The sequence below is a fragment of the Halichoerus grypus genome, chromosome 11 (assembly GCF_964656455.1).
Source record: "Halichoerus grypus chromosome 11, mHalGry1.hap1.1, whole genome shotgun sequence".
In the NCBI taxonomy this organism is placed as follows: Eukaryota; Metazoa; Chordata; class Mammalia; order Carnivora; family Phocidae; genus Halichoerus; species Halichoerus grypus.
In genome coordinates, this window is record NC_135722.1 from 24,547,496 (window position 1) to 24,574,369 (window position 26,874).

General features: G+C 48.6%; 1 protein-coding gene across 28 annotated transcripts in view; it reads right to left on the reverse strand.

The window, feature by feature from the left end:
• The window catches only part of CD44 (CD44 molecule (IN blood group)), an 84,679-nt gene extending 64,353 nt beyond the window's left edge, over positions 1-20,326 (reverse strand). For 7 of the 28 annotated variants that reach the window (XM_078058213.1, XM_036106838.2, XM_078058211.1 and 4 more), the window contains exon 1: positions 20,069-20,316. In XM_078058213.1, the coding sequence (XP_077914339.1) occupies positions 20,069-20,135 (67 nt within the window). In that variant the 5' untranslated portion in view covers positions 20,136-20,316. Of the gene's footprint in view, positions 1-20,068 lie in introns of all 28 variants that reach the window. The other 21 variants (XM_078058207.1, XM_078058206.1, XM_078058210.1 and 18 more) reach the window with 12 other exon arrangements.
• Positions 20,327-26,874: the final 6,548 nt, after the last annotated feature.

The following is a 26,874-nucleotide window of genomic DNA, read 5'->3' on the forward strand; positions in this document are numbered from 1 at the left end:
AGTAGCACTGCATTCTGGAATCCAGGCAGCGGCGGTGTGACCGTGATGTGTCAGGCAGGGTGCATGGCCCGCAGAGACAATAGACAACACAAGAGAGTGTCACCAGCATCCTGCTCTCAGATTTCACCAAATAAATGCCTTCCAGCGCACAGAGATTAGACCCTACCCTATCAAAGCTGGAGGGAAAGAATGGTTTCAATTAAGAGAAACACAGCAGAATTACTGATTTCCTTAGAGACACTCCTCCCAAATTACTACAAACAGCCCAAGTGCTCCCTACAGTGAATTTCAGTGTCACGGGCCAATTCAAACCATTCTTCAGTTGTGAGACAATCCTCAAGCAAGGCACTCTCAGCAGCCCCCACCTGCACAAGTGGGAGGCGAGGCGCTCCCCGATCTTTGGTGGTCTTGGAGGTCCCACTGCCCCGGCCAAAAAGGAAGAGAATGGAGTCCCCACCACCTCCTAGAGCTCCCAGTAGTTCTAAATTGTTTCAAGGCCCTTCATTTTCAAGGAGCCAGAAAAATCCAGACTCTTGGGAAAAGGAGATGCTTTGAGTTTTCAAGACCCTGGGGATGGCAGAACAGGATTAACTCCCCATAAAGCTGAGTGGAAGCTCGTGGTATAATGTTGAAAGGGAGAGGGAGCTCTGGATTGAATTCCAGCCCCGCCACATAAGAGCTGAGCCATCTTAGGCAAGTTCCTTCACTTTTATGAGCCTCAGTTTCTCAGCCTGTAAAATGGCTCTGATGAAAATTCAGTCAATCATTTACTCAGTGGATATTTGCTATGTGTATACCTCAAGGAGGAGTCTGTGGGAGTTACATAATAAATATACATGAAGCAGCAGCATTGGGTTTGGTTCCTAACAGGTGCTTAGTACATGTCAGTCTTTTTCCTTCTCCCACAGGGACATAAATCTTGGGACTGGCCCCAGCTCTCCCTGACATCGTGGACATCCCTAGGTTCTAACTTATGATGTCCTTACACCATGAAAAACCATTTGTGCTTTGATAATCTTCTGTTTCAGCCCGAACAACAGTCCACAGTCACACTCTCATGAAATTAAAAGCAAACCGAGAATCCAACAAAAATGCAAATGCTCCCATTAAAGGGTGCAAGAGCCTTAGTCACTTCTCAGGTGTGGCTGGGAGTGGCCAGATCTTCCTTTCTTTAGAGGATGGCAGAATTAAGCAGTTAAAGGCAATTAAAGGTCTTTTTGGAGATGAGAGAAGCAACCCCCCCCCCCCCCAAGTAATTGATGGCCAGACACTCTATGCACTCAGAATTTTCTCTCCATGCATTTGAATTTTCCCCTCATCCACAATGAGGAAATTCCAAGCTTGGGTTTCTGGGGAGGAAGTGGGCTCTGGGAAACTCCCAAATTTCCAGAACGAGAAGGAAGCTACTGCATTAAACTGCCCCTAAGAGCCCTTCCATACTGTGAGGCTGGAGAACAGCACTGCAAGACGCTTCGACCTGACAGGGAGGAAAATACCACCTCCTCCAACGGCCCCACTACCAGCTCCCTGGACCGAAGGCAGGAAGAGGCTGATCCTGCTGAGACAAGCAGCCTGGGAGGCTGACTGTCATTTTGCGAGGCAAGACCAGACCTGCGGTACATTTCCCCATTCGCTTTCACCAGCTACCGCACTAGCCAAGGTTCCCGGAACATCCCATCCTGCTGGATTGGCTCAGCCACGGCCCGTTCCAGTCAGCACACGAGGGGGGTCAGCTCTCTGGTGTGCCCTCCTCCTCAAAGTAAATGTGAGTCCCCTGGCTGATGTTTTGCCCAGAAATGGAATGAAAACCTTCCAAAGGCAGCAGGAAGCATTTCTCAAGCAGGGCAGCAGGAATGAAGTGAGGGCTGCGTGGTGGAGAGGTCCCAGGTCTAATCATAACAATGATCACAAGGATTACTGATGAACGCTCTCTTCATGCCAGTCCTTCTGTCAAGGGCTTCATGCAAATGATTGCATTCATCCTTACACCACCCGACAAGTAGGTATTGTTACTCCATCGTAAAGATGAGAAGACTGAGGCTTAGAGACGTTATGTAAATTGCTTAAGGCCACATAATTGGTAAGCAGCAGGACTCCAACCGAGGCCAACCTCTAGCACCCACACTGCTTTCTGAACGGCAGGACACCAGACTCAACTTCCCCCCGTCATCCCTGACAGCCTGCGCTTGCCTCGGGCCCTGAACCCTGGGAACTGGAGTGGACATCCTCAAAGCCAGCCTTTAGAAGCAGGTCAGAAACCTGGCTTTAAGAGACACTGTTTCCTGTCGGCCTGTTTGAAGTGAAGTCTGTTTCTGAGTGTCTTCCAGAAGGAATGGGAAGCTCATTTGGAGAAGAAATCAAATTAATTTTCCAGTTTTTAACAATGCAAACAATGCAGAATATAAACATGGTTGTTGACTTTTGCTTCCCAAACAATATAAAGGACAGGAAGCTCAAACAGATAATAGGGTACATTTCCTGATGACTGAGAAACAATCCTTTAGGAAGGCTGGGGCTCATCTGGTGACACTTGTTTGAAAGGAGAGAGAGCCTCCCCAGATATGTCCCAGAGGGAGCCACAGGGAGAAGAGCTGAGAGGACCCAAGCCTTGCTTCCCCTGAGCCCTGCCTCATTTTTCCTATGCTTAAAGGGAAAATGTTTCCCCCTCATCTTTCACATCCACCTTGAGTGGCCAGACATCCCACATATTCAGCTTCCCTTTGGTGCCCTTGCAGGAAATCATGGATGAGACTGGATGATGCCAGCCAAGGAGGGGAGGTGGGAATTGGGGGTGTGTGCACCACGAATGAAGAGGAAGGAGAGAATGACAAATGTGGCATGCTTGCTGACCCTCCTTTGCTTTTAAGCGCTTGTCTCCTATTCCAATAGAAAGATTTTTCAATAGGTGATAGAGACACAAATAGATAAGTGATAGATATATAAATGGATAGATAGATACACAGGTAGGTAAGTAGATAGATACACAGATAGGTAGGTATAAAGATGATAGATACAGACAGACAGACAGACAGACAGATAGTGTTGTTTTTTTAAGTCAAATTTAGAGATTACAGCCTGAATCCATGATGGTAAACCACAATCCCACAAAACCACCCCAACATTGAAGTGGATACAGGCCTTCAGAAAAGAGAATTCCAGCCAACTTCATTCATTCAACAAGGTTTCATTCAGCCCCCATGTGCTGGGCATGCAGACCAGGGCACTGAGCAAGGTAGGCAAGGTCACTGTCCCAGTGGAGGTTATGGCCCAGAGGAGAAGACAGACATTAAACAAGTTAACAACACGACACAATAAATGTTGTAACATAAGTACAGGGTGCTGAGTGATTAGTCCAAAGGGAAGCCTTTCTTCTCCAAGACCTTTGCTATCCCCAAGGGATATCTCTCCAAGGAAATGACATTTCAGCTGAGAACTGAAGGTGGATTGGGAACTAGCCAGCGAGTCTCATGCTCAGCAAGCCTCATGGTCAGGAAATTCACCCTCAGAATAAGCCATAAATCATTTGGTTTAATAGAATCCATTTGCTCTAGCTCTTTCATCATTAGATACCAAAAACAAGCAGTCCCCTTCCCGTGTAAGAAAGGACCATATGCTTGAGGTCCACATTAAACATCCCTTGGGCTTCTCTTCCCTGGATGCAGTCATCATAAATCCTTTAATGATATTGGGTGAAAAAAAAAAAAAAAAAGAATGGAAAACAAACAATCAAACAAAATCCCAAAGTTTCCCTCCCATACCACTAGATTCATGAGCTAGCTGCATGGAGGCAGAGTACTATCCCAGAAAACCCTCCTGTTCATCTTTGGGCTTATTAAAATGTTAAGATGTTAGACCCTTGAACTTCAGACTCAAAGAAACTATTAGGAAGGCATTTTCCTGCTTATGAAAGAGCAATTATTAATATAAAATTCAAGAGTCAATTTCAGACTCCTTGAAAGGAAGTCAGGTCCATTGGAAGCCAACACCATGTGGTGACATGGACATCAGCTCCGGGAGTAGAAAACTAGGGTTCAAATCCCAAATCTGCATTAATTAGCTATCTGACCTTAAGAGAGTCATTAAACTTGTCTCCTATACAGGAGGATAATAATGCTAACCATGAAGTTAATGTGAGGGCTGGGTTATATAATGGAGCTGAAAACACTTCACACACATTAAAACACTCTAGGAGTGTAGTTATAGAAAAGGGAAGCTAGCAGTCTCCCTTGAGGGTGATCATCTCATAATTTACAGGAAGAGATACTCATTCAAGGTCATAGTCATTCTTTTAAAATGGATCACTACAGATTAGTGGTCCTCATGCATGGTGTAGCTCCGTGCCGAGATGGGTTGCAGTATTGAGTTTCTAATAATAAAGTGCTCAAGTATGCAAACAATTGATTATTTCTTATAAATTATAACAGTTTTAAGGTTATTCCCCCATATGCTTTTTGGGGGAGAGAGAAAAGGATGAAGTTACAGCTATTATGATTGAGTATAAGTCATAGTCATCTAAGTCTCAAAATGCAGCGTGTCCCCCATGTGAACTCCATCCATTAAGTGTGTCTTCTCACGAAAAGGCTGAGGGTGTGGCTTAGGAACACAAGAACTTAGCTTTGCTTTTTTTCTTTACATAGAATCTCAAACCACAATTGTACCAGGTGGGTGGACACCCTCCGGGGCCTTACTCACTGTAACAGACATTGTTATTAATGCAACAAACTTCTCCTAACTGAATCTTGATTTTGTTCAAAATCCTGAACTTGTGCTTCAGGGGGTGTGAGGCCCCAACTCCCAGCTCCAGTGGGTGAATCATGACTGGTCTAAATCAAGCACTGTGGTCAGAGTTCTCCTAGAATGATTGGCTCTGCGTGAGCATTTCATGGAATGTGACCCCATTCTTCCAATGAAAAGTAAAGGGAAGTCAATTAAGGACTTCTGGAAAAGCCATTCCTCCAATTTTCTAGAAGAAAATTGTAAATAAGCATTCCTCCTTCTGCTGCTGGATACTGTTGTTTTTTTCATAGGATGCCTGGAACTCTGGGCGTCAATGTCAGACTACGGAGCAGGCTAACCTGTAGGAAGATGATGAGCATGGCAGAGTGGAAAGTTAGAAGAAAACTGGGTCTTTGCTAACATCATTGAGCTCCTAAAATTGTCCTACCTCTAGACTTCTTGTTATGGGATATGGCATTTTATGAGGGTTTCTCTTTCATTGTTCTGTTACTTCCAGAGATGTACAGGTGGCATGTGCTGATATGGGTATACCAAGAAACATGTGACAGATAGCAATTACATGGGGGACACATCATCAGGTCATCGCCAAGAAGTTACCGGCAACAAAGCAGATAAATGAGTGAGGCCCTTGTAGCCAGACGTTTGGACATGTGGATCCCAGGGTTCTTGCCCGTTCCTGCTGCCCAGACCCAACAGACACACCTGCATGACTGCTGGAAGTCATCCTGCAAATCGCTCCCTACACACTACACTGATCAAAACTGGAGCCCAAGCTCCAATCAACAAAGTGCTCCCCAAAAAAGACCAAGAAACTTCTAATAAAATCAGTGAGATCTGACCCTAAACCCAGGCTTAACATCCAAGATTCCTAAGTAAATTATGAATTTTTTCCCATGGCTTAAAATAACTCTGACATCAAATGACACTTTTTGTTTCCCAGAATTTGGGTTCCTTTGCTCCCCCAACACATACTTCTAAGAGTCTCGTTCAGTAAAATAAATAAATAAATAAAAGTCTTAGCCAGCTTGGAGGGTCTCATGGCTTCCTTTTCACCACTGTCTATTTCAGGGCAGACATGATAAACCAGCTGCTTTCAGAATTTTGAGGAGTAGAACTTTCTTTTCTTGCTGTCTTACTCAGTGAGCCAAGTGTGAGGCAGCCCGAAGAGGGGCAGCCTTGGCTGGAGTTGCTGATGGGCTTTGAGCCCACCCACCAGACTGCTTCTTGGTCCCGAGGACTGGTGGGATAGAGAAATTCAACAACAAGGGCCCCCAAGGAGCTGGGGACATCCTGTAAACACAGTTGCTGCTCTTCATCCCACCGGGCTCCCTTGATGCTCCCGATCAGATGAGGTCTCCCTGTGACAGGCTCTCAAAGACCCTCTGCTTCCTCTCGCAACATACACCCCTGTCATTCCCTAAGGGCATAACCACTTGTTTACTCTCCATCTTCCCAGCTAGATTAGAAGTTCCATGAGAGTAGAAACTGTGTCCCCAGTGCCTGGCAGAACATGAGGCACATGTTACGGTTCAATAAACACGTGTGGTGTGAACAAATGAATCATTTGAAAACCACTGATTATTGACTCAGCTCACAGAACTGCTCAGAGAGGCTGGGCAAAAGCCAGGCCGGGTTGCACTGGGCTTTCTGGTTTCCAAATGCTCATTAAGTCAAAAAGGATCGAGATGAACACCAAATATGGATATACAAGGTATGGCACAGGAAACCAGGTCCAAGTACAATAAAGGTGCCAACAGCGTGTAAACACCTACACCATTTCCCATTGTGCCACAAAACGCGGTACCCTTTTAGCTTCCTCTCTTTGTCCCCCCGTCTTCTTGCCAGCCTTGTCTCCTTTAGTGCCTTCCCTCTCTCATCTCAAAGCATGAAATGGAAAGGGCACGGGACCAAGAATCAGAAGACCAGGGTTTTGATTCTAGCTAGTTATGTGACCTGGGGCAAGTCACTTACAGTCTTTGAGACACCCTTCCCTCATCTGTCCAATAAACAAGTGCTCTACAGGATTTCTAGCATCCTTTTCCATTCTGACATGCCATCATCTTTGGCTTCGAGTCACCAGCCCATGATAAGTTCTCATTTAGGCTCCTCCCTCCCTTTCTCCTCTCCTCCCTCCTTGGATCCATACTTTGGTGCTACTGTAGGGGCCCAGGCCAGCCGGCACTTTCTAAGCCCTAGCAAAGCCTCTAAAACCCCTCCCACCCCTGCCTCCAGTGCTTTTACTGAGTTACCCTAGCAAGGGCACTGTGATTCAACTTGACAGGGCACCCCAGGCCCCTGCCAGCTCGACTGCATCTGCACACCTCGGGACATGGCAAAACCAGGAAGCCTGAGCGCATAGCAGGTCTTCCTAGATAAGCACTGCCCAGCAGGGGATGGGAGCTCAGAAGAGATTGGTGAACATTCCGAAGAATACAATTTCAGTGATTGGGGTCAACCAGCAATGGGAGACAGAGATAAAGGTGAAAGTTACCTCCGGTAATAATAGGACCTTGTGGTTCCACATCACGTGCTTTTGCCTCACAGCACAAAACACTTTCACACCAGCAGGCAAAGGTGGAGAGGTCCAGGGGAGGCAGAGGGATTATTATCCCCAGGTGGTTCACACAGTGTATTGAAGCATTAGACAGATAAAGCCAGTAGCCCAAGGTCACACAATTAGGCTTTGACAGGGTGGGAATTAGAGCACAGTATCCTAATCTCACCTGGGGGCTATTTCTAGTAGACTCCTGGTGGAGCCTTTTGTTTACACCTTGGTTCTATCTTATCTTACCTGCCCAGGTAGTGAGCTGGCTTTTTCTCTTGGGCATGAGTAGTGGGAAACTTGAGTGTCCCAGGATGGGCTTACCAGCCTGAGCTCAGAATCCAGCCTACTTGACTTGGATGCTGCAAGCTGGACCCAGAGGGGCCAGTCTGTGGAATGCTGGTGCTCTTTGCACTTGGGAGGCCCTGAAGAGCCCCCAGTGGCAGCTGAGAATGCAGAGGCTCCAGGGCTGATAAAAGTTGTAATTAACGTGCACATACAACCCTTTCATCTTCAAAGGCTTTACTCACATTAGCTAGTTATTCTTCCTATCACCCCCATGGGTGAGGCATCATTTTTGTCTTCTCAGTTTGCAGACAGAGAAGCTGATGTGGAGAAGGGGCCTTCTGCCAAGGAGCCTGGCTCTGGTTCAAACAGAGGAGATTCCGGCTCCCAGCATCTAACTTCACTTGGGGTGAACGGGAAAACAGTGCAAATGAATCCTAGGAGAAGGCTCAAGCCACCGAACTCCTCTGGGTAAGAGACTGAATTTATACGCTTCTGGAAGGAGGTGGAGTCTACAGAATGACTTGCTCACTAGATTTGAGTGGCTAACGTCCCAGTTACAGGCAGCTACCAGAAAGGAAAACCAGAACTGTACTGTACTGTACGGCTGTACTGTAGTGCTGACTCCTCCAGCCTGTGCCCGTGGCAGACATCACTAATGGATCACGGCACCCTCTGCGGCTGAGCCAAGGCTTGGCTTCTTAGCACAGCCCTCCAGGCAGCCTCTAGCAATCGATGGGAGATGGTATGTAAGCTGAAATCTATTTGCTAGATTTGGGGCTGCAGGGCTTGTTTGGGAGTCTCTTCAATTGCCACTCCCCAACCCAGCCAGAGCTGCCCAAGTTTTATCCCAAGCAGGGCGGGAGCAGGTGCCCGCAGGTGCCCCACTTCTGAACTCTGTCTAGCAGCTCTGAAGAGGGTGTCGTGGGAACTTCTCAGGGGCAGAAGAATTGGATCTTTCCGATGGTGCCACTGACACTTGATCGCCTGGAATCTGCCCGACGTCATCCCTCACTGTTCCTCAGCTGGGCCTCCTAGTCACTTGAAACTTTCAGCTCAAGCTCTGCACTTCCGTGGGTTGCCCTCTCCTCTCCCCCTCTCCGTCCGTCTTCTCTCCCACACTCATCCACCTCATCCTCAAGTCCCACTCCTTGCACAAAGCCCCCACAGTTGCCGCTCACAGAGCTGTCCGCCTTTCCTCACCTTCCGGCACTTGATGATACGTCATCTTGTAGGGTTCCTTCCCTGTTGGACTTTTCTCCCACCAAACCATAAGCTCTCTGAGGACAGAAACTAGATCTTCCATCTCCCTTGCTTCTTTTCACTGTGCCAGGCACACTACACTTTTCAGTGAGCCGAATTAGTGAGTTCAGCACCATGTTACAACTGGAGAAACAGGCAAACCGTAAGGGACGAATCTTGCCCACAGTCCTTCTGTGACTAAGGGGGAGAAATGGCAAACCCCCGCCGGGCTGTATGCGGTTGTCACTTCTCCTAGAAGCGGTGTCTACGGGATGGGCTGGAGGCACGATGACCAAGCGATAATTGAGGGCATTGCGTACAAGAGAACAGAGCCCTTCTGGTATTTTATTTCGGTTTCTGGTCGGTGGATCCCAAACGGATATGAAATGGGCACACCCTGGATGGATGTGATCTCAGTAAGGACTTTAAGGGACTGACAGAAGGTCAGAACCCTGACAGGGCATTTAGTCCCTGACCCACTTTGGCAAACTCCTAAGTAGTGCCATCTTTAGGACTTCCTTTTTTCCTTGTCTCTCGATCTCTCTCTCTCCCTCCCGTCCTTCCTTCTTTCCTTTTCCTGAGCAAAAAGAGCTTCTCTGGGTTTATGAAAAAGAAATAAATATTTTAGCAGGAATCTGGAATGTTCTCAGTAGAACCAGCAACTTGCCATCTCAAAGGTCTGCCATGCCCAATGCCTTGGTATATATATAATATATTTGTTTGTTTTGTTTGCCTCTTTTTTTTTTTAGCTTCTCATGGCCACCCTAGTTATTTTCCATAAGATACTAAAGCTCACCCTCTACACACTGCTTTGGCTGAATAGTGTGGTTCATTTTGCACCAACATGCTACAGCATTCCCTTAAGGGAAGCTGAGAAATCCACATTACTCATGGAGCTTTGAGAGTAAAGGACATAATCTTTTCTCCTCTTCACAGGTTGGCTTTTCTGATCACTTGAAGGAATGTGTTTTTAAAGTACAGTTTATGGAAAAGGTATTGCATTCAGATCCTGCAGGTAATCCCAGGACTGGCTTCCTGCAGTTTTAGCTGTGTGACTGAGACATGTTTCTAACTTCTCTGGCCCAAGCTTCTTCACCTGCCCATTCCCAAGTGGTTGAGAGGATTCAGTTGAATCCTCTGAACAAAGCACCTTGTTCCTAAGAATCATGCTTCCCCACTGGGGTTTAGAGTACAACTGGGTCAATAGACTTGTTTCTGGCATGGATTAATAATTCACTTCTGACATTTAATACAAACCAGGCATCACTTTTTTTTTTTTTTTTTTTTTTGGCACTGCATTATGGTCATGTTATTCTTTCCATTAAGTTTTATGAGGCTTAGGTGTTCGTGGCCCACAGAGTGGTGGATTTATAGAACATGAGGCCTGGAAAGGATTTTACAGATCAACTAGAATCCAACCCTCTCATTTTATACATGGAAAATTGGAGGTAAATAAGGGTGAAATGTTTGTTCAGCAAAGTAAAATAGAATAATATAATAGTCATTTCTATTCTTGAGGCACCTCTAAGTGCTAGACACTTAGCACGAGATACCACATGCTAAACATTGTTCTAGACATTTAACGTGTGCACACTGTCTGAGCTTACACCACTCCGAAGCAGCAGAGAGGGGAATCAGCCTCAGGTCTGGTTCTTTCCACAGCCCTTACTCCTTCTACACAGCCCTCCTCCAAAGCCAAACCTCCTCATTACCAGTGCACCACGTGAAATCTCTGATTCCACACAAGTGATCTTTGGAATGGAAGGTTTTTAAACCATTGAAAGAAACAACTTCCTCTTTTTTTAACAGAGTGACCCAAAGCCAATGTCTTTTCTCTAAGTGTCATTGAGAATATGATTTTGAGGCTTGGGTTTTTTTATATAGGAGACCAGATTTGGAAGGAAGTGCTGGGGCATAGAAGCAGACTGACTTAGAGGAAATCAAGATCCCTGTTCTACTGGACAAAACCTAATGAGCTCTGAACCTCCCCCGCCTTGCCTGACATGTCAAACTTCAAGAAAGATATACTCACATTAGGGAGAATGCAGAGAAAAGCAGTTTCAAGGAGGTTTGAGGATCACTAAAAGAGACACTAGAAAAAATAAAATTAAAAGGTTTCTATAGATCAAAAAGAAAAAAAAGGGTGAAAAAGAATTAGCCAGAATCTATAAAAATCACAAAAGGCAAATGATAAAGATTGCTTTGCCAAATCTAGAAATTTCATCCATTCAGTCAGTCATCCAGTATTTATTGAGCATCTACTATAATTGGGGAACTGACAATTGGTGGCTGCCGCAATATAAAAATATATGATGTACATAAAGTGTGAGCTTTTCCCTAAGGAGCTCCGCTGCTCACCAGCGAAAGAGAACAGATGGCCATACACAGCCCAGAGGCATCCCTTAAACTTCATTCTTTTAGATAGAGATATGCTCGTGGGGGTTTTATGAATTATCAGAGAGAAACAAGACAACAGAGGCAAGTAAAAGTCACTCTGGTGAGCCCGGAGGGACATACCTGCCCTCTAAGGCTGACATTGGGAAGACAACTTGTCCGGCCACAGAAGATCCACAGCCAAGATGAACTTCAGGGCAAGAGATTTCTATGGCAGCATCACTTCCCTCTCCAACATTTGGTCTACCTCTGTGTGACGAGCACTCTTGTCGGTACCTGAACCCTTGTCTTCCCTTTGCAGGAAAATGAGACCATGCAACCAACTGGTGGCTCTGGGGCTGGCTCAGTGACATCACCTGGTCACCTGCAGGCTGTAAGACAGTGTGCAGCTAGTTCTGCTAGACTCTGCTTCCTGAGCCGGATACGCTCAGCCATACCAACATTTGTGACAGGCAGATAGGAGATCCTCATTTAGTACTTCTGGGGTGTGTGAAGACTGGGGCCAGGGGCCTGCGCAGAAACCACCTTCTAGACCCGAGGCAGGAGACCAGGTGTTGGTTGCGTGGCATTGTTAATTTCTCCTTGGCATCTCAATTTGCATAATGACGAACACCTGCAAGGCTTTACTGTCATCACCCTAATACCTCGGCAGGTTCTCTTTGAGAGAGGAAGTGGTAAAAGATGCTGCCTAGATCCGTGACTGGTGTGTGGGTCCTAGAAGGCCCTGCAGACCTGCTCAAGTGAAATTCAAATGGGTAAGGAATCTGTGATGAGTCTCTGAGCCCAGGCCCACAGACGAGGCAGACATCCCCAAGGGGCTCTGCCTCCACCCTTCCCAGGTGGCTTGTTTCTCAGGCAAAGCACCCAGAGGACACCCTGCCCATCTCCCCCACCTCCCCATGCACAAGTCATCTGCTGGGCCACACAGAAGCCAGGCCACCTTTAGGTTTAAGCAAGGGCTGGGAAGAAGGGCCCACTTCTAGTATTTGCTCAGTTCCTTATGCCAGGGTGAGTGTAGCCTGATTCCTGACAGCCTCCTCTTTCAGTTCCCTCCCTCCCTCATCATTCTAACTGGTAGAGAGAAGGCCCTGGGGCCAAGGACCCTTGCACTGAGGGCAAACACGTTCCTGCTATTTGACTGACCCCTTTTCCAGCTTTGCGCATTCACGAGCCAAAGTCCTAGATGGTGGAGAAACCCCCCATCAGCAACTTCCACCTCTTGTACCAAGTTATGAAGTGATAATGAACAAACAACTCGATCCACCATCCTTTTCAATCCTACCCCCTTCCCCAACTTCCCATCACATAGAAGAGAGCAAAACTTCTATCCAGGAATTGGAATGAACGAGCTGCTCAGAGTATGAATGGGGAGAAGTTTCCATGACAACTTCTTTCTCCTTCATATCTGCAATTCCATCCCCTTCCTCTGGCATCATGTGGAGAAAGGGAGGGCAAGACTAGCTCTGTGGACCTTATGACCCAACCCACACCTGATTTCCAAATGGGGTTTATGAAAACAACCAGAGGACTACCAGGCATCACCACTCGGGTTTCTGGGGGGCTCTGACATCTTCACATACTGAGAGAAGCACAGTAATGCAGTGACTAAGAGCTTGGACCCAGTAGCCGAAGCACCTCCGTTGGAATCTCAGCTCCATCACTTACCAGCTCTGTGGCCTTGGACAAGTTACTCAAATTCTCTGTGGCTCAGTGTTCTCATATGTAAAACAGGGATAATAATCGCACTACTTCAGAAGGTTGGTGTATGGATTAAACAAGTTAGTATCTAGGAAACAGAGGGGTTAGCGCCCTCTAAGTATTCACTGTCGTTACTAATTGTGCCGATCGTAATCTCAAAAATATACAACTAACTGCAAAGAAACAAGCGCAAAGGGTACAAGAGCTCTCTCTAACTGTCAAGAAAGGTTGTGGGGAAGATGAACTGACAGGCTCCTCCAGAGGAGACTCGCCGTGACACCAGAGCAAATGTGAATAATCTCTCCCCGCTGGAGTTTTGCAATTAACCTTGACTCTCAAAAGCTGAAGACTCGAAGATTTCTGGGGCCTGAGTTTTGCAAATCACCTCCTCGGTGACTCAGGACCTGTCTGCCCACACTTGCACTCAGGAGGGCCACCTGCCTCGGGTGGACACACCCAGGCGGCCGGAGCACACCATGCTCAGGAAGATCTGGCTTCGGGATGGTCTTTTCCCCCACAATACCCATCCCTTCATTCCCCATTTGACTCCCTGTGTCCGAGTGTCCCTGGACAGACGATCCCTGGGGCAGGGAGGCAGGACCTGCCCCAGCTGTGGGCAACTCCAGACTTGGCAAGCTTCTACAGAGAGGAGACACGGTTTGCTGTTGCCGGTGTGGCTCCCCAGCAGACAGCAGACTTCCCTGCAGCCTTGCCCCTTCCTGAGCTGCAGGAGACCCACAGAGAAGGTGAGAATCTTCTGGGAAGCTCTTCTGCTTCTCTCCCAGCTGCCACCACCTTCCAGAAGCAGGCATGGTGGGGGAGGGGGGTGATCAGAGGGGTGTTCAAGGAGTCCAACCTCAGGTCAGCATCTCCAAAATAACCAGACCTCCAAGTGGGCCGCTGCTGGGGAGGGTTTTATTTTGAGGCTTAAATTTGGGGGTTGGTGTCATCATCCTGCCTGGCTCCCACTCCCTTCTTGGCCCCAGAAGCTAGTAACCCTGTCCTGAGACAGACGTCCCCAGCCACAGCAAGCAGCCACCAAAACCACAAATAGATGGGTGACCTCCCTGTTTGGGCAGACCGAACATGAGCCCTGTGGTGGGCAGCTGACCAGCCCAGCACCGTTCTCACCCCTGCCCTGAGCAAAACATCCGTCACCACTGTTACCATATATACACACAGACCTATTCGCTGTCTTACGTATGCGGTCCAGCATGCCTCCATATATAGGATCAGGTTATTTCTGTATTCTGGATATTCACTTGAGTTCAACAGTTACTGGGAACTAGGGCCAACCCTTGGATCTGGAACCACACACACACAAAACGAATGTGACATAATCCCTGATGCCAGGGGGCTCCCACAGTGCTAGAAGACAGATAAGAGAAAGCATGTCAGGTTTTGGGTTTTCCCCCTTTGAGAATCGAGAAAGTCATTAGCGCCCCTTGGCCCCCAAAGTGAAAAAGGCTTCCCTGCATAATTTTACTGCGCAGCTTCAAGGCTAATTAATTTTAGCTCTGTGAGGCTAGGGGGCCCCTACTAGCCCGATGGGGCCCTATGAGAAGCAGATACCACATTGTCAGAGGTGAGCTTACTAGAGTGGCTGCCATCCTACGACCCCAGATTCTCAACGTGAGGTGACTTTACCCACCACCACCACCAATTTGGCAATGTCTGGAGGCATTTGAGGTTGTCACAACTTGAGTGGGGCAGTGCACGACCCAAATCTAGTATGTGGAAGCCAGAGATACACGGCCAGCCGGTACCCAGGAAACCACATAGCACACCGCGCGCTAGCTACTCAGGGGCGACGGCCGTGGCCTTCTGACAGGGAGCCCCCCAGTGCCTAGCTAGCTGGCGCGGCGAGTGGGCACTGCGAAAATGTTTGTTGACTCTCTGGGCTGGTTAACTAACGTATTCGAGAGTGGGTAGATAAATAGCAGGGTAAAGAAAGAATCACACCCTGTTTTCATTCCTGCTTCTTCATAGATTCAAATCCTATCTTGTTCCTACTGCCACCTCCTCTCCCTTGATTCCTCTAGCCTTCCTTGCTGGTTGTCAGCTCAACAATGCCATTAGCCTGTCAGTCAGGTGCACTGTGTTCTACACATAAAACCACAAGGTTTTTGGCCAGAGGTGCCAATCTCATCCATGCAATTCCCTTGTAGTACCCAGCACAGTGTGGGACCCACAGAAGACACCTGATACATGCTTAAGGATTGACCAGCAATTAGGGGTAGATGCATGGGCTCAGACACATAAAGACTTACAAGCACACCCACAATGTGTGTATGCCTACGTCCAGCCAGCAAGAATCAAATAGGTAGCTTGTCTTGGTACTTCACATAGTGGGGTGATCAGGAAGGGGAGAGCAGAGGAATATGAAATATTTCTCCCAAATATTTCTGCACGTTTTCTGAACCAAATGTCAATTTAATCGGACCCTAGACTGATGAAGGGGTTGTAAAGCCGTGAATTCATTTATGCGAAACATCTTGCAAAGTTTTTGACTCCTAATCACACGAAGCCATACACTCATTGGTAGAAAAATATAGAGACCCTTAGTCAAAATATATACTATGTGTCAACTGGTAGAGTGTTGGCACATTGGAAATCCTGACTCTCCTGGGAAATTTGGCATGCACAATCACTTTATCCATGCCAAGCCAGATTCCACAACCACAAACTAGAAAACACCCCTTCCTAACACTGTCAGGTTGGTCTGGCTTCCCAAACCCTTGATGGCCAGCTTTGGGGGGAGGACGCAATTTAAGAAAAACTTCAACTTACCGAGGGAGTGAAAAGTGGGGTTCGAATTTAAGGTAGGAGGCAGTAGCCTACCCTGATCATTCTAAAGAACACTGGTGTGCTTCCTATTAAATAGCAGAGACACAAAGGAAATTGAGTCATCAGCTTCTCGCTGTGCAATCCCCCAGAATTTCTTTCTGAAGCAGAAAAGATCCCCTTTGAGAACCATGCTTTGTCTGACAGCATCTGCCATGCTTCTGCTCGCTCTGCACAAGAGTCACTTCCTTTTCAGGCTCTGGGTGGAGCTGGCTGAACTGAGGGGCTGGGGAGAGTGCAGCCTCTGTCTCAGCCCTAGCTGAGCCCCGGCCCCAGCCCAGAGTGGTCCCAGCCACAGCCTCGGCAGAGCCCAGCCCCAGCCACAGCCAGGACCCACTGCTGGGGAAGCCCAGCTTACCTCCCACCACCTCCACTGTGTCAGGGAACCCCAGCTTAGAACCATCAGCCTGGACGCCGTAGACTGATCTGAAATCTCACTTGGGTGGCCGCCTATCACCTCGAGCTCCATACTGGCTTTCTGTTCAAGATCCTTGACTTTTGTAGAAAACCGTGTCAGCCCACCACCTGGGTCCTCAAGGCTTTCCCTCGCTGGGCCACGTACAACCTGCCAAACACCGGGGGCCTCCACGGAGTGTGTGATGAGGGTCCTGCTGGGTTAATGCATCTAGATTGCTTGCAGGTTAGGGTGAGGAACTCTGCAGGGGCTCTTCCTTAATTTTCAGGCAGAGGGCATTGCCCTAACTTGTCTCTTAGATGAGGAGCAGCCTCTCCCTTTTTTCCCAAGCCTGCAAATGAGAGCATGTCTAGAAGGGCAGCTGAACTCTGATAAGGCAATTGACTTATTTTAGTAACAAATAACTAGGTTGGCATCTCTTGACAGCTGTGGCCAAGCCTGGGGAGACACAGTCCAGGGTAGGGCAGGGTAGGGCAGCCAAGAGTCCACAGCCTGCCAGGTGGGGGAGCGAGAAGCCATTCACACCAGGCTTCACGTTAGCTGGTCACATGGGACAGGGAGGGAATCACATACACACACAACTTCCCAAGTAATGAATCAAAGGAGCATAAGCATTGGAGTCTAACACTCCAACGTTAGACAACGGGAGACCCCAACTCCACCATTTACTAGCTGTGTGTCCTTGTCATGCCGCCTCCCTGAGCCTCCATTTCTTCATCTAGAAAATGGGGTTAAGAAAGTGCTAACCATATACAGGACTGTCATGAGGCTTATATAGAAGAACCTATTCAACCCCCCTGGCTGAATACCTGGCACAGAGCTGATGCTCCCTAAATGGCATTTCCTGGGACTTACCACTCTTCCTTGCCGTAGCAGTGCGAGGCTTCGAGAAGCAGCTTTGCTTTGTGATAAGAAGTATATATCATTATTCTTTTATTAAACTCAAACTGGATATATTGTAGGGTAAAATAAAAAATGTAGTGAATGTTTAATGTAGCATTTAAGGTGTGAAACTAGTGTTTTGTCCACTGCAGGGGCGGGGCGGGGAGGGGGCGCTCATTACCGTCCTGGATGATAGGGGTGTTTCAGAGACCCGTGGCTGGAAAAGGTCTGGCCCTCAGTCTGTCTGCAAGAGGGAAAGTCACCCCTCCCTCTTTTTCAGGATCTGTTTCCTCCATGGGAAAAAGGAGGGTTTCTCTAAATGGTCCTTGGAGTCCCCATTGCTGAGTCTACGGCAATGAGTCAAGAAATATTTCTTGAATGAATAGAAGGGGATCTGTCATAAGTTAAGAATTTCATGCTGCCTATGCTGCTCCTGCGTGGGGCAATTTGGAAGAAAATGGAACCTTTTCCTACTGGCTGCCAGCCTCAGGCACACCTACTTGGCCCTGCGCCTTGGCAGGAAATAAGATGCCCAATGTCTATCTGGGGAACAACTGAATTAATTGATGTTAACCCCAGCAGTGATGGATTTCTTGCTTCTCCACCTGGGAAGACAAAGCCCAAGCCCTAACTCCCAGGAAGAGGGGTCTCTCATGCTCGCGGGGAGCAGAAGGGCCCCCAGCCACCCCCAAGCTCCGGAGCTCTCAGATGCACCCCTCTTTCTCAACACCAGGGGCGCAATTCCCAAGCAGTGAGGAGAGGAGGAGGGGAGATGTGGGAGGGCTCATCCCCTTGCCCTCGACCCAGGGTACCCAGGGCCACTTTCTTCCCCCCTGCATATGACACCGAATTCAAAGTGTCTGTTCTCCAACTTAGTTTCTGGGTCCAATGTTGGCCATTTCTTTATTTTTTGCTTTCCGAATGGAGGATGGAGCCCTTCTTCCTCCCCAAATTTTGCTCCTTTCCAAAGTTTCCTTGTCTTTTGGAGGCCTCCCTCCTTACTAACCCCCCACACTGGGGCACTAGGGCAAAGGTACTGCCCACACCCCCGCCCCAGCTCCTCTTCCTCCTTCCCCTCTCTGCCTGCCCAGCGGAGCTGCTAAGTCACGTCTCCCTTCCAAGTCTCAGTTCCCTCCAAACAACGTTACAAGCACATGAAAGCCAAGCCCCTGGCACTTTTTCATGCTTCCTCCAAATGATGCTGCCCCAAAGGACCATGAAAACGTGGGGCAGGAGTGAGCCTTCTGGTCTCCAGGAGAACCTCAAGGGTCAGGACAGCATCAAATATTTGGGGATGGGGCCCTTCAGAAGAATCAGGGAGACCGGTTGGAAGGAGTCAGAAATCAGGATCCTCAGAAACAAAGCAGAAGACATCACTGGACGGTAATACACAAAGAAACTTCCCTGGAGCTCCCAGGGAAGGGCGGACCCAGGGCTCTCCCTGCACTCCAGATTTTCTCTTCTCTGGCATCCCGAGCGTTTTTGCCTTTCAAGGGCTTGTTGGGAGCTCAGTTCGCCTTGGAAGCCTCCTCGATGGCCTCTGGTCCACCTCAACCCTCTGTCCTCAAACTCTTTCCAAGTACGTCTGGGCCATACATACAATCTAACATATTCCCACTAAGCATAGGCTCATGGACCTAAATTCACATGCGCACCAATCCTTCTGGCTGTGTGAAAACTGACAAGTTACTTAACTTCTCTGAGCCTCGGTTTGTTTCCCTCCTGTAAAACAGGGCTAGTAACAGGACACTGCTCACTGGTTTACCGTGAGCATAAAATAAGGTTAACGCTTGTAAAGATTCAGCACAGCGCCCAGCACCGTGAAAGTGTGCAGCAAACGGGGGCTGGTGTTGGCATTTCTTCTATTAGTATGATTATTATCATCATTTTTATTTCTGTCTCACGAATCTAAATCTTCGATCCTCACTTAGCCCCAGCCTAAAGTACCCAGGTAAGACTGTGTCTTTACTTTCTTGGTACCCCCAGAGTGGGGTTTAATAAATACTTGCTGAGTAGAATTAACCATAGGCTGAGCTGTCTTAATGACCCAGCTGGCACTTCTTAAAAGAAAAACTAATTTTGCTAGCAATAAGCAAATCAGCCATGTAATTATCTGTATGTATATAGACAAAGGGAAGGAACGCTTGGAGTTCAGTCTCACCAGAATACCTAACACGCCGCCACCCACTCCAAAGCCACTGAAGATACAGACCCTGTTTGGTTGGGGTACGTTAGCCCCAGCTCCAGGGTCCCTAACACCACCCCGATGCCCAGGCTCCCCTCCCTGCTCTGAGGCTGCCAGGCAGGGAATGTGAGCCACATTACTGTCTGGATTTCCCCTAACTGATTGGCAGAAGCAGGAGGTTTGCAAGGACTGAGTAGCTGGCTCAGTCACTGCCTTTCCTCCTCACAGTCCCTGCCCCAGGCTGGCACCTCGTGGAAACCCAGAACCTCACAGAGCTGGTTCAAGTTCCCACAAGCGCTAGATAGGCAGTGACTGGAGCCAACTGTAAGAGCTTTGGAACCCAGGCGCAGTGGGGAGCTGCAGGGCGCCCGCACCCCTTTCTGGAAAGCTCATTGCCACCAGCCGTCCCACCACCATCTCTCCGGCCACCTGGCCAACAGCCCCTGCCCCGCCTAGCTCGGCCCTGCCCGGCCACAGCCCAGCCAGGCTCCAGCGCCCTTGGGCGCACGAGCCTGTTCGTCCAGACACGGGTGCGCGCACCCAGGAGTACAGTTACTTTCTGCCTTGTGCTCCGGCCCCAGCGACCTCACCCAAAACCGCGCGCCGGCAGCCTGCGCAGCCAACTTTTCCTCGCTCTTTTTCTTTTCCTTTCAACAAAACGGTGCTTCCCACCAGCACACTCTCCAAGGGCTTAGCGCAAATCCTAGCCCCGCTCTCCTGAACCAAATCCACGCGGCTCGCTGCCCACTCGCCTCCGGTCCCCGGGGCCAATTCAGCCAGGTGGCTGCTGGGTCCCTCCGGGCCGCCCCGGCCACTCCCTCCCGCTGCCCCCCGCGGCACTCACCGATCTGCGCCAGGCTCAGCTGCAGGAGGCACAGTCCCCAAGCTAAGCGCCCCCAAAACTTGTCCATGGTGCGAGCGAACCGAGAGAGCGAGCGCGGGGCGCCGGAGGGTCCGGGGCGCTGGGCGGGGGCCGGCGGAACACGGGGCGAGCGGGCCGGACCGAACCTATCGGGGGCTGGGGGTCCGGCTGGGCAATGAGGGCGCCTGAGAAGTTGGGTGCAGTTTTTATTCAAGGGCTGAAAGAGTGACCTAAGAGGGAGGAGGGAGCGAGCGCAGGACACACCCAAGCGAGGGGGCTGTGACTAAGCAGCCGGCAGAGGTTTAAAGACGCAGCAGCCCTCCCCTGCGCTGGCCCTTCCGCCCCCGCCCCGAGCTCGCCCGAGACCGTAAATCGGGGCGGCCTGGGGGGGCGCCGGGAGGGCCGGGGTGCCCATGCGCCCCGGGACGCACCGGTGTCTGCTCCCGGCCCGCTGGGAGGGCGGCCTCAGGACCCGCAAGGGGGATGACTGGGTCCGGAAACCTAGCCGCCTCAGGTTCAGCCTCCGACCCCTCCTCTCTGCTGAGTTTCTCTGTGAATCGGGCTGGGGAGTGATGTCTCTGGGTTTCAGAGGCAGTTGGATATTCTGGGAGAAGAGATGGCCTCCTGGCGAGGAGGTCCTGCATGGATAGGGGTGCTCCCGTGCTCACGGTGGGCAGGAGGGATCAGGAGTTTGTGGTTCTTCCCAGGGGGAGAGGACGAGCTCCTTCTTCCCCTGAAAGAGAAGTGAAGTTCTCCTGGCTCTGGTGGAGTTTTGCTTTTTATCAGGGCTGCTCAGAGAAAGCTAAGGATGACCAGCCTTGGGGCTGCTAGTTCCCTCCTCCAACCCATGTGTCAGCTTCCAGTCCCAGGCTGGCACGTGGGTCCATCCACCCATTCATCCATCCAGTCACCCATACTCATTCATTTTCCCAAACAACCTTCCACCCGCCTAGTCACCTGTCTACCCATCTTTCCTCACACCCCTCCAGGGCTCACACATCTACCCATCCTCCCTTCCATCCACTTATCCAACCACACATCCTTTCTTCCTCCCTTCCATCCATCCAATCATCCATCCATCCATCCAACCACTTATTCTTCTGATCACCCTCCCATACAACTGCTCCTCCACCTTCCCATACATCCTTTTCCACGTGTCTTCATAAACCTACATCCCTCCATGTACTGTCCTCTTCTCCAGCCAGCCAGCCACATCGGTTCATCAGTGGATCTATCCATCGTCCGTCCACCCATCATCCACATATCCATTCACCATTTTCTCCAACCTCACATCCACCATACATCCACCCATCCTCTCTTGCTCCTGTTTAGACTCCTATCTATGCAAACATTAATCCATTTTCCCTCCTCCGTCCTAACCAATACATCTCAGAAAGGGAAGGAAGATTGTCTTATTCTTCAGGAGAGGCATTTTGAGTTAGAAAAATCATTCTTTGCATTATAATTTCATATCTACCTATAACATACGGTGATTTCATATTTGAAAATCAAAAGCAGTATTTATTGTTGATGTGGACCACCAAAAGTGTAGCTGAATGGCCTTCTTGCCCGGTGGGGTACACAGGAAAAGGTAATGTTGTCAGTGACCGTGGCAAGATCCTGAAGGAGCCATTACAGAATTTCTGAGCCAGAGCAATTCCCTTTTGATTTTGTTATTTATGGGAAGAAGTTGAAAAATTGAGAGAAAGTGCATGCAGCCATCCTTTATTCATCAAACATGTAGTGAGTGCTCAGGGGTATCAAGATAAGTAAGATCTGCCCTATCTTCAGGGGCCCCACAGTTTGGTAGAGAATCAGACTCACAAGCCGGCTGTTAGCACATAATAGGAAATGCGCTGCAAAATACCCATGAGCAGAGTGCTAGCCATCCTAGAGAAGAGAGTCCCACCCTTTCCTGGGGGAACACCAGGGGGGCTTCACAGTGGAGGTGATATTTGAGCCAGGTCTTAAAGGAGGAGGAGGAATTCTTCAGAAAAACTGCAAGGACAAGGCATCCACCATCCACGGGCAGTACTCTGCAGTGACTAATAGCAAGGATTCAGGAGCCAGAGTGCCTGGCTTCATACCTTGCCTTGGTGACCTTAAACAAGTAAATTAGCCTCTCTGTGCCTCAGTTGTCTCATGTCTAACATGGGGTTAAATAACAGTATCTACTTCATAGACTTGGGGAAGATTAAATGACTCAAACGTCCTGCACTTATTAAGCCCTAGATATATGTATGTATATGCATATAGTAAGCACCATAGATGTGTTTGTTACTATGACTAAAAGCAAAATTGTGAGTGAGCGCAGAAAAGTGAAAGCACATGACTTGTTCAGGCAATGGAGAGCAGTTTACAGTGGCTTGAATATTCGAATAGATGAAGATGTTGAGAGGAGGACAGCAAACAGGTGGCCCCGGCTCAGGTCATTGACTGTGCCCGGGAGTTTGAACTTGACCCTTAGGAAATAGGGAGCCAATATAAGTTTAATTATTGTTGTTGTTGTTGTTGCTGCTGTTGTTATTGTTACTACTATTATTATTGTGCTAAGATACACCTAAAGTAAGAGTTCCCTTTCAACCAGCCGGTAGCCCTCAGGACATTTACAGAATTGCGCTTGGCCGGGCCTGGCTGCCATAGCTGAATACCACAGATGGGGGGCTTAAACAACACATAGTTATTTCTCATGGTTCGGGAGGCTGGGAAGTCCCAGATCAGGGGGCCAGCAGGGCTGGATTCTGCTGACAACACTCTTCCTGGTTTGCAGATGGTTGTCTTCTATCCTCACATGATGGGGAGGGACAGAGACCGAGAGGGAGGGAGACAGAGAGGGGGGTGGAGACAATGAGAGAGGAACGGAGAGGGAGAGAGGGAGGGAGAGACGGAGACTGAGACTGAGCCGGGGCAGGGGAGGGGGCAAGCTTGCTCCCAGGTCCTTCTCATAAAGGCACTAATCCCATTTATAAGGGCTCCACCCCCCGGACCTAATTACCTCTCAAAGTCCCTACCCCCAAGTACCATCTCACTGGGGGTTAAGAATCCAAAATGTATGGGGCGCCTGGGTGGCTAGTTGTTAAGCATCTGCCTTCAGCTCGGGTCATGGTCCCAGGGTCCTGGGATCGAGCCCCACATCGGGCTCCCTGCTCCGTGGGAAGCCTGCTTCTCCCTCTCCCACTCCCCCTGCTTGTGTTCCCTCTCTTGCTGTGTCTCTCTCTGTCAAATAAATAAAAATCTTAAAAAAAAAAAAAAAAGAATCCAAAATGTAAATTTGGGGGAAACAAACATTCAGCCAATAATGACCACTCTCCAGTTCCGTGTCCGTGTAAGGTTTTGAGTTGAGGAGAGCCTGCCTGACCAGAGGCTGCTCTGCTTGCATTCCCAGGGAGAGTGTTTGGGGCTGACAGATTACTGGCCCTACTCCTACTCTGCAACCACTCTGCCGCCGGCTCCACGATTCCCAGGGTGACCCCGAGCCCCACCTGGAAAGCGGGCAAGTAGTGGCTGAGATGTCTGTCACCAAGAGGACACCTTCCTGAGACACCGGGGTGCAGACTGGCCCCCAGGAAGATCTTCAGACTCTACCCACTGAGAAAGCAGCCCTGGTGAGTTGCAAGGAGAGGGCACTGGCTCAGGATTGACCTTGGACTTCTCTGGTTAGCTCCGGGGCCTTCAGCTCTCTTTTTTCGGAGGAGGCGAGTGAAATGGGATGGATGTTCACTGCAACACTGTTTCTCGTTGGGTTTCGTGGAAGTTGCAGGTTCCTGGGAGACCCCTCAGGAACAGACGCAGGGGTCCAAGCAAAGGCTTCAGCGTGGGCTGTGCCTCCCCCCAACCCCGTCCCCATCCCAATGATGACTCCCAATCTCATCAATTTTATACACTAGACTACTGTGTGAGATTTCATTCTGACAAAGGAGGTGACTTTGGAAAAAATACATAAAGACCACTTGACTCGGTCTTCTCGAACCTTGGTCCCTTTGGCCTCTGTGCAGTTAATAATCAGCAGAGGAGGTAACAGGTGTGAACATGTTTTGCAAACTCTAGAGGGCCATGCAAATTCTGGGGGTTGTAATTAGGATTATTCTCCCAGGAGGAAATACTTTGCGGGCCTGCTTCCCGATAGTTTAGTGAGGGACTGAGGTTGTTTGCCCCCACGCCACAAGTGACTCATTTCAAACTGATCTAGCGATTGACTGAGTCAAGGCCAACCTTTGGGAATTCCTGGACCACCTCTCTGAAAGAACCATGTCATCCTCTTCCTACCCATACACCACCGCCACCCCCCCACCAAGACCCCCAGTCTCACAAAGACATTCCCTGCTCCGCTTGGAGCCTCTATAAAGTTTAAATCCTTAAAGTTACTAAGTTGAGAGGCTCAGTATCTGTTGTGCGTTGCACCATTTACCTTTCTAAGCCCAACCCAAGGATGTGGGAAACTGGAAAAGAGACCTTAAATTGATCCAAGTTGACATGAGGTCACACTATTGGATAAGAATTCAGGACACAATTGGCAGCCCATGGATTGAGGAAGCCCAGATCTGAGCTATGGCTCAGTCCCTGATCAGCTGGATGACCTTAGTTAGGTCACTTGACCTCTGGGAGTTTTGGTTATCTCATCTACAAAATGAGGTTAATAAGACCTCTCTCACAGTCTGCTGTGAGTAGTAAGTGAAAGAAGGCCTCATCATGGGAGGGCTCAATGACCCCTCAATCGCTAAGCTACCTGAGGACAGGGACTTGTTTGTCTTAGACACTGTGAATACCAGCTCTCAGTTCCTGACAATCCCCTGTCTCTGGCAGATACACCTTTCTCAATAAAAAAGCATTAAATAATGCATGAATGACCTGTTCCTTTTCCTCCCAAAACACTTCAGAGGGTGACTTCAGGAATCACATGAGCTAAAGGATAGAAGCATTTGGACAAGCTGACACTTTCTAGACACATGCAAGCAGCAGGATCTAATCTGTGTGACCGTTTTCAGAAGACCCAGTGGAACCTGAGCATGGTTCACTCTGGCAGACTAGGATTCATTTATTTATTTTTCCTAAATGTGGGGGCCTGCTGGCTTCTGACTAGTAATAAATCTTATTCTTCTTAAGCAAGGAAAAGTCAAATCTAAACCAAATGTGAGCAGGAGTGTGTGGAGCAAGGCTGGGAGGTGGGACCGAATCATGGGACTTGAGGATTATAAACACAGCAGGCCACCAGACGCTTTTAAAGGGACAACATTCAGTTCTTGCATGGGGTTGCTTACCGTAGAAGGAGCGATCTGACAAGGTACAATAAAGTGCCATTCCTATTTAACTTTAACTCAAAAAAAAAAAAAGTCCATTCTTAGTTCATTCTCAACATGTGAGTTCTACACATGCAAATGAACAGTGGTTAAAAAAACTCCTGTGAAATAATTATTAGTGAAGTCTAAATAAACTGGCAATTTGGGAAGCAATCTTCATGACACATAAATGACATTGAATGACTAATTAGTCTCGAGCTAACCAAGTGTAATTACAGAGCTGAGGCTTTTTCATTTCTAAGGCTTTCAAATTATAGCAAATAAGGGGACCTGTGTGGCTGGTGCACCCTAGAAATGCCAAGGGGGCCAAGGTGCCTCTGGATTCTAGATGTGTCCATGTCAGGCGCAAAATGGTCTTCTACAGAGCCTTGGAAGTTAAGATAGTATGCCAATAGGTCAAGTCCCACAATTTGGTGGTAGCTAATTTAGAAATGTGAATTTCTGAAGATGAAATTTGAATCAGTGGTGTGTGACTTTATGTAGAAATCTCGTCCATTCTTGACACTTGACTGCATTCTTGCCTGTGACTTCTGTGACCTACCCTGATGTCCTCATAATATACCCTTTTTATTTCCTTGTGTTAGCTTAAGCTGGTTTCTGTTGCAACCAAAGAGCCTTGATGAATGTAGGAGGGCATCACTCAGTTTTACAAGAGAGTAAGGAGAGGCTCAGATGGCTGGGGGTTGTGCCTACGATTGGGTCTTGAACTCAGGACTTCTGACTCTATATCTCAGATCTTCTGATTCTAAGTTCCATGCTCTTTTTACTACCTGACCTCATCTACAAACCCTCCCCCTTATCATCCAATTATACCCAAAGAATGCAACTATTTCTCCTTCAGTGTTACAGAAACTAGGCATCCCTCATGATTTGCCCACAGTTGCATGGCAATTCAAATGAGCGGTGGGTCTTCCCAGGCCTTCTCCAGAAAGCCCTTCTGCCTGAACATGCCTCATAGACTATTTCAAAAGCAAAACCTTCCAGCCAGCAAATGGTAACAGCTGCTTCTCTTCAAAACACCCAAAGGGTAAAACTTCTGGGCTCCGATGTACGGGCATAACGCTCTAGCCAAGTCTGGATGGTGCTCAGTGTTAACTCCTGCAGAAAAGGTTATAGGTACTGAACTTGGATGTGAGGCCAGGCCAAAACCCGTTTTATTGCTGGATCCTGTTGCTCAGCCACAGTAGACTGCGGCTTTAGAAGGCATGGCGTGGGTGAGAAAGAAACTTGAACTTAATTGGGAGAGGATGTGGTGAGGGAAGGGAAAGGAGAAAGAAGAGACATCTTGAGTGTGTGAGTGGTGGAGGAAGGACAAAAGACATAGACATGAACCTACCATGATATGAAGGGAAATAAAAGTCTTCTAACCATCCACCAGGAATTTATTGGACCTCTACTGTATACATTACATGGACTAAGCACCAAGGAAAAACCAAAGAGGAACGGGACCCGCCCTCTCTCCTCAAAATGATTAAGGTCTAGATCGGGGCT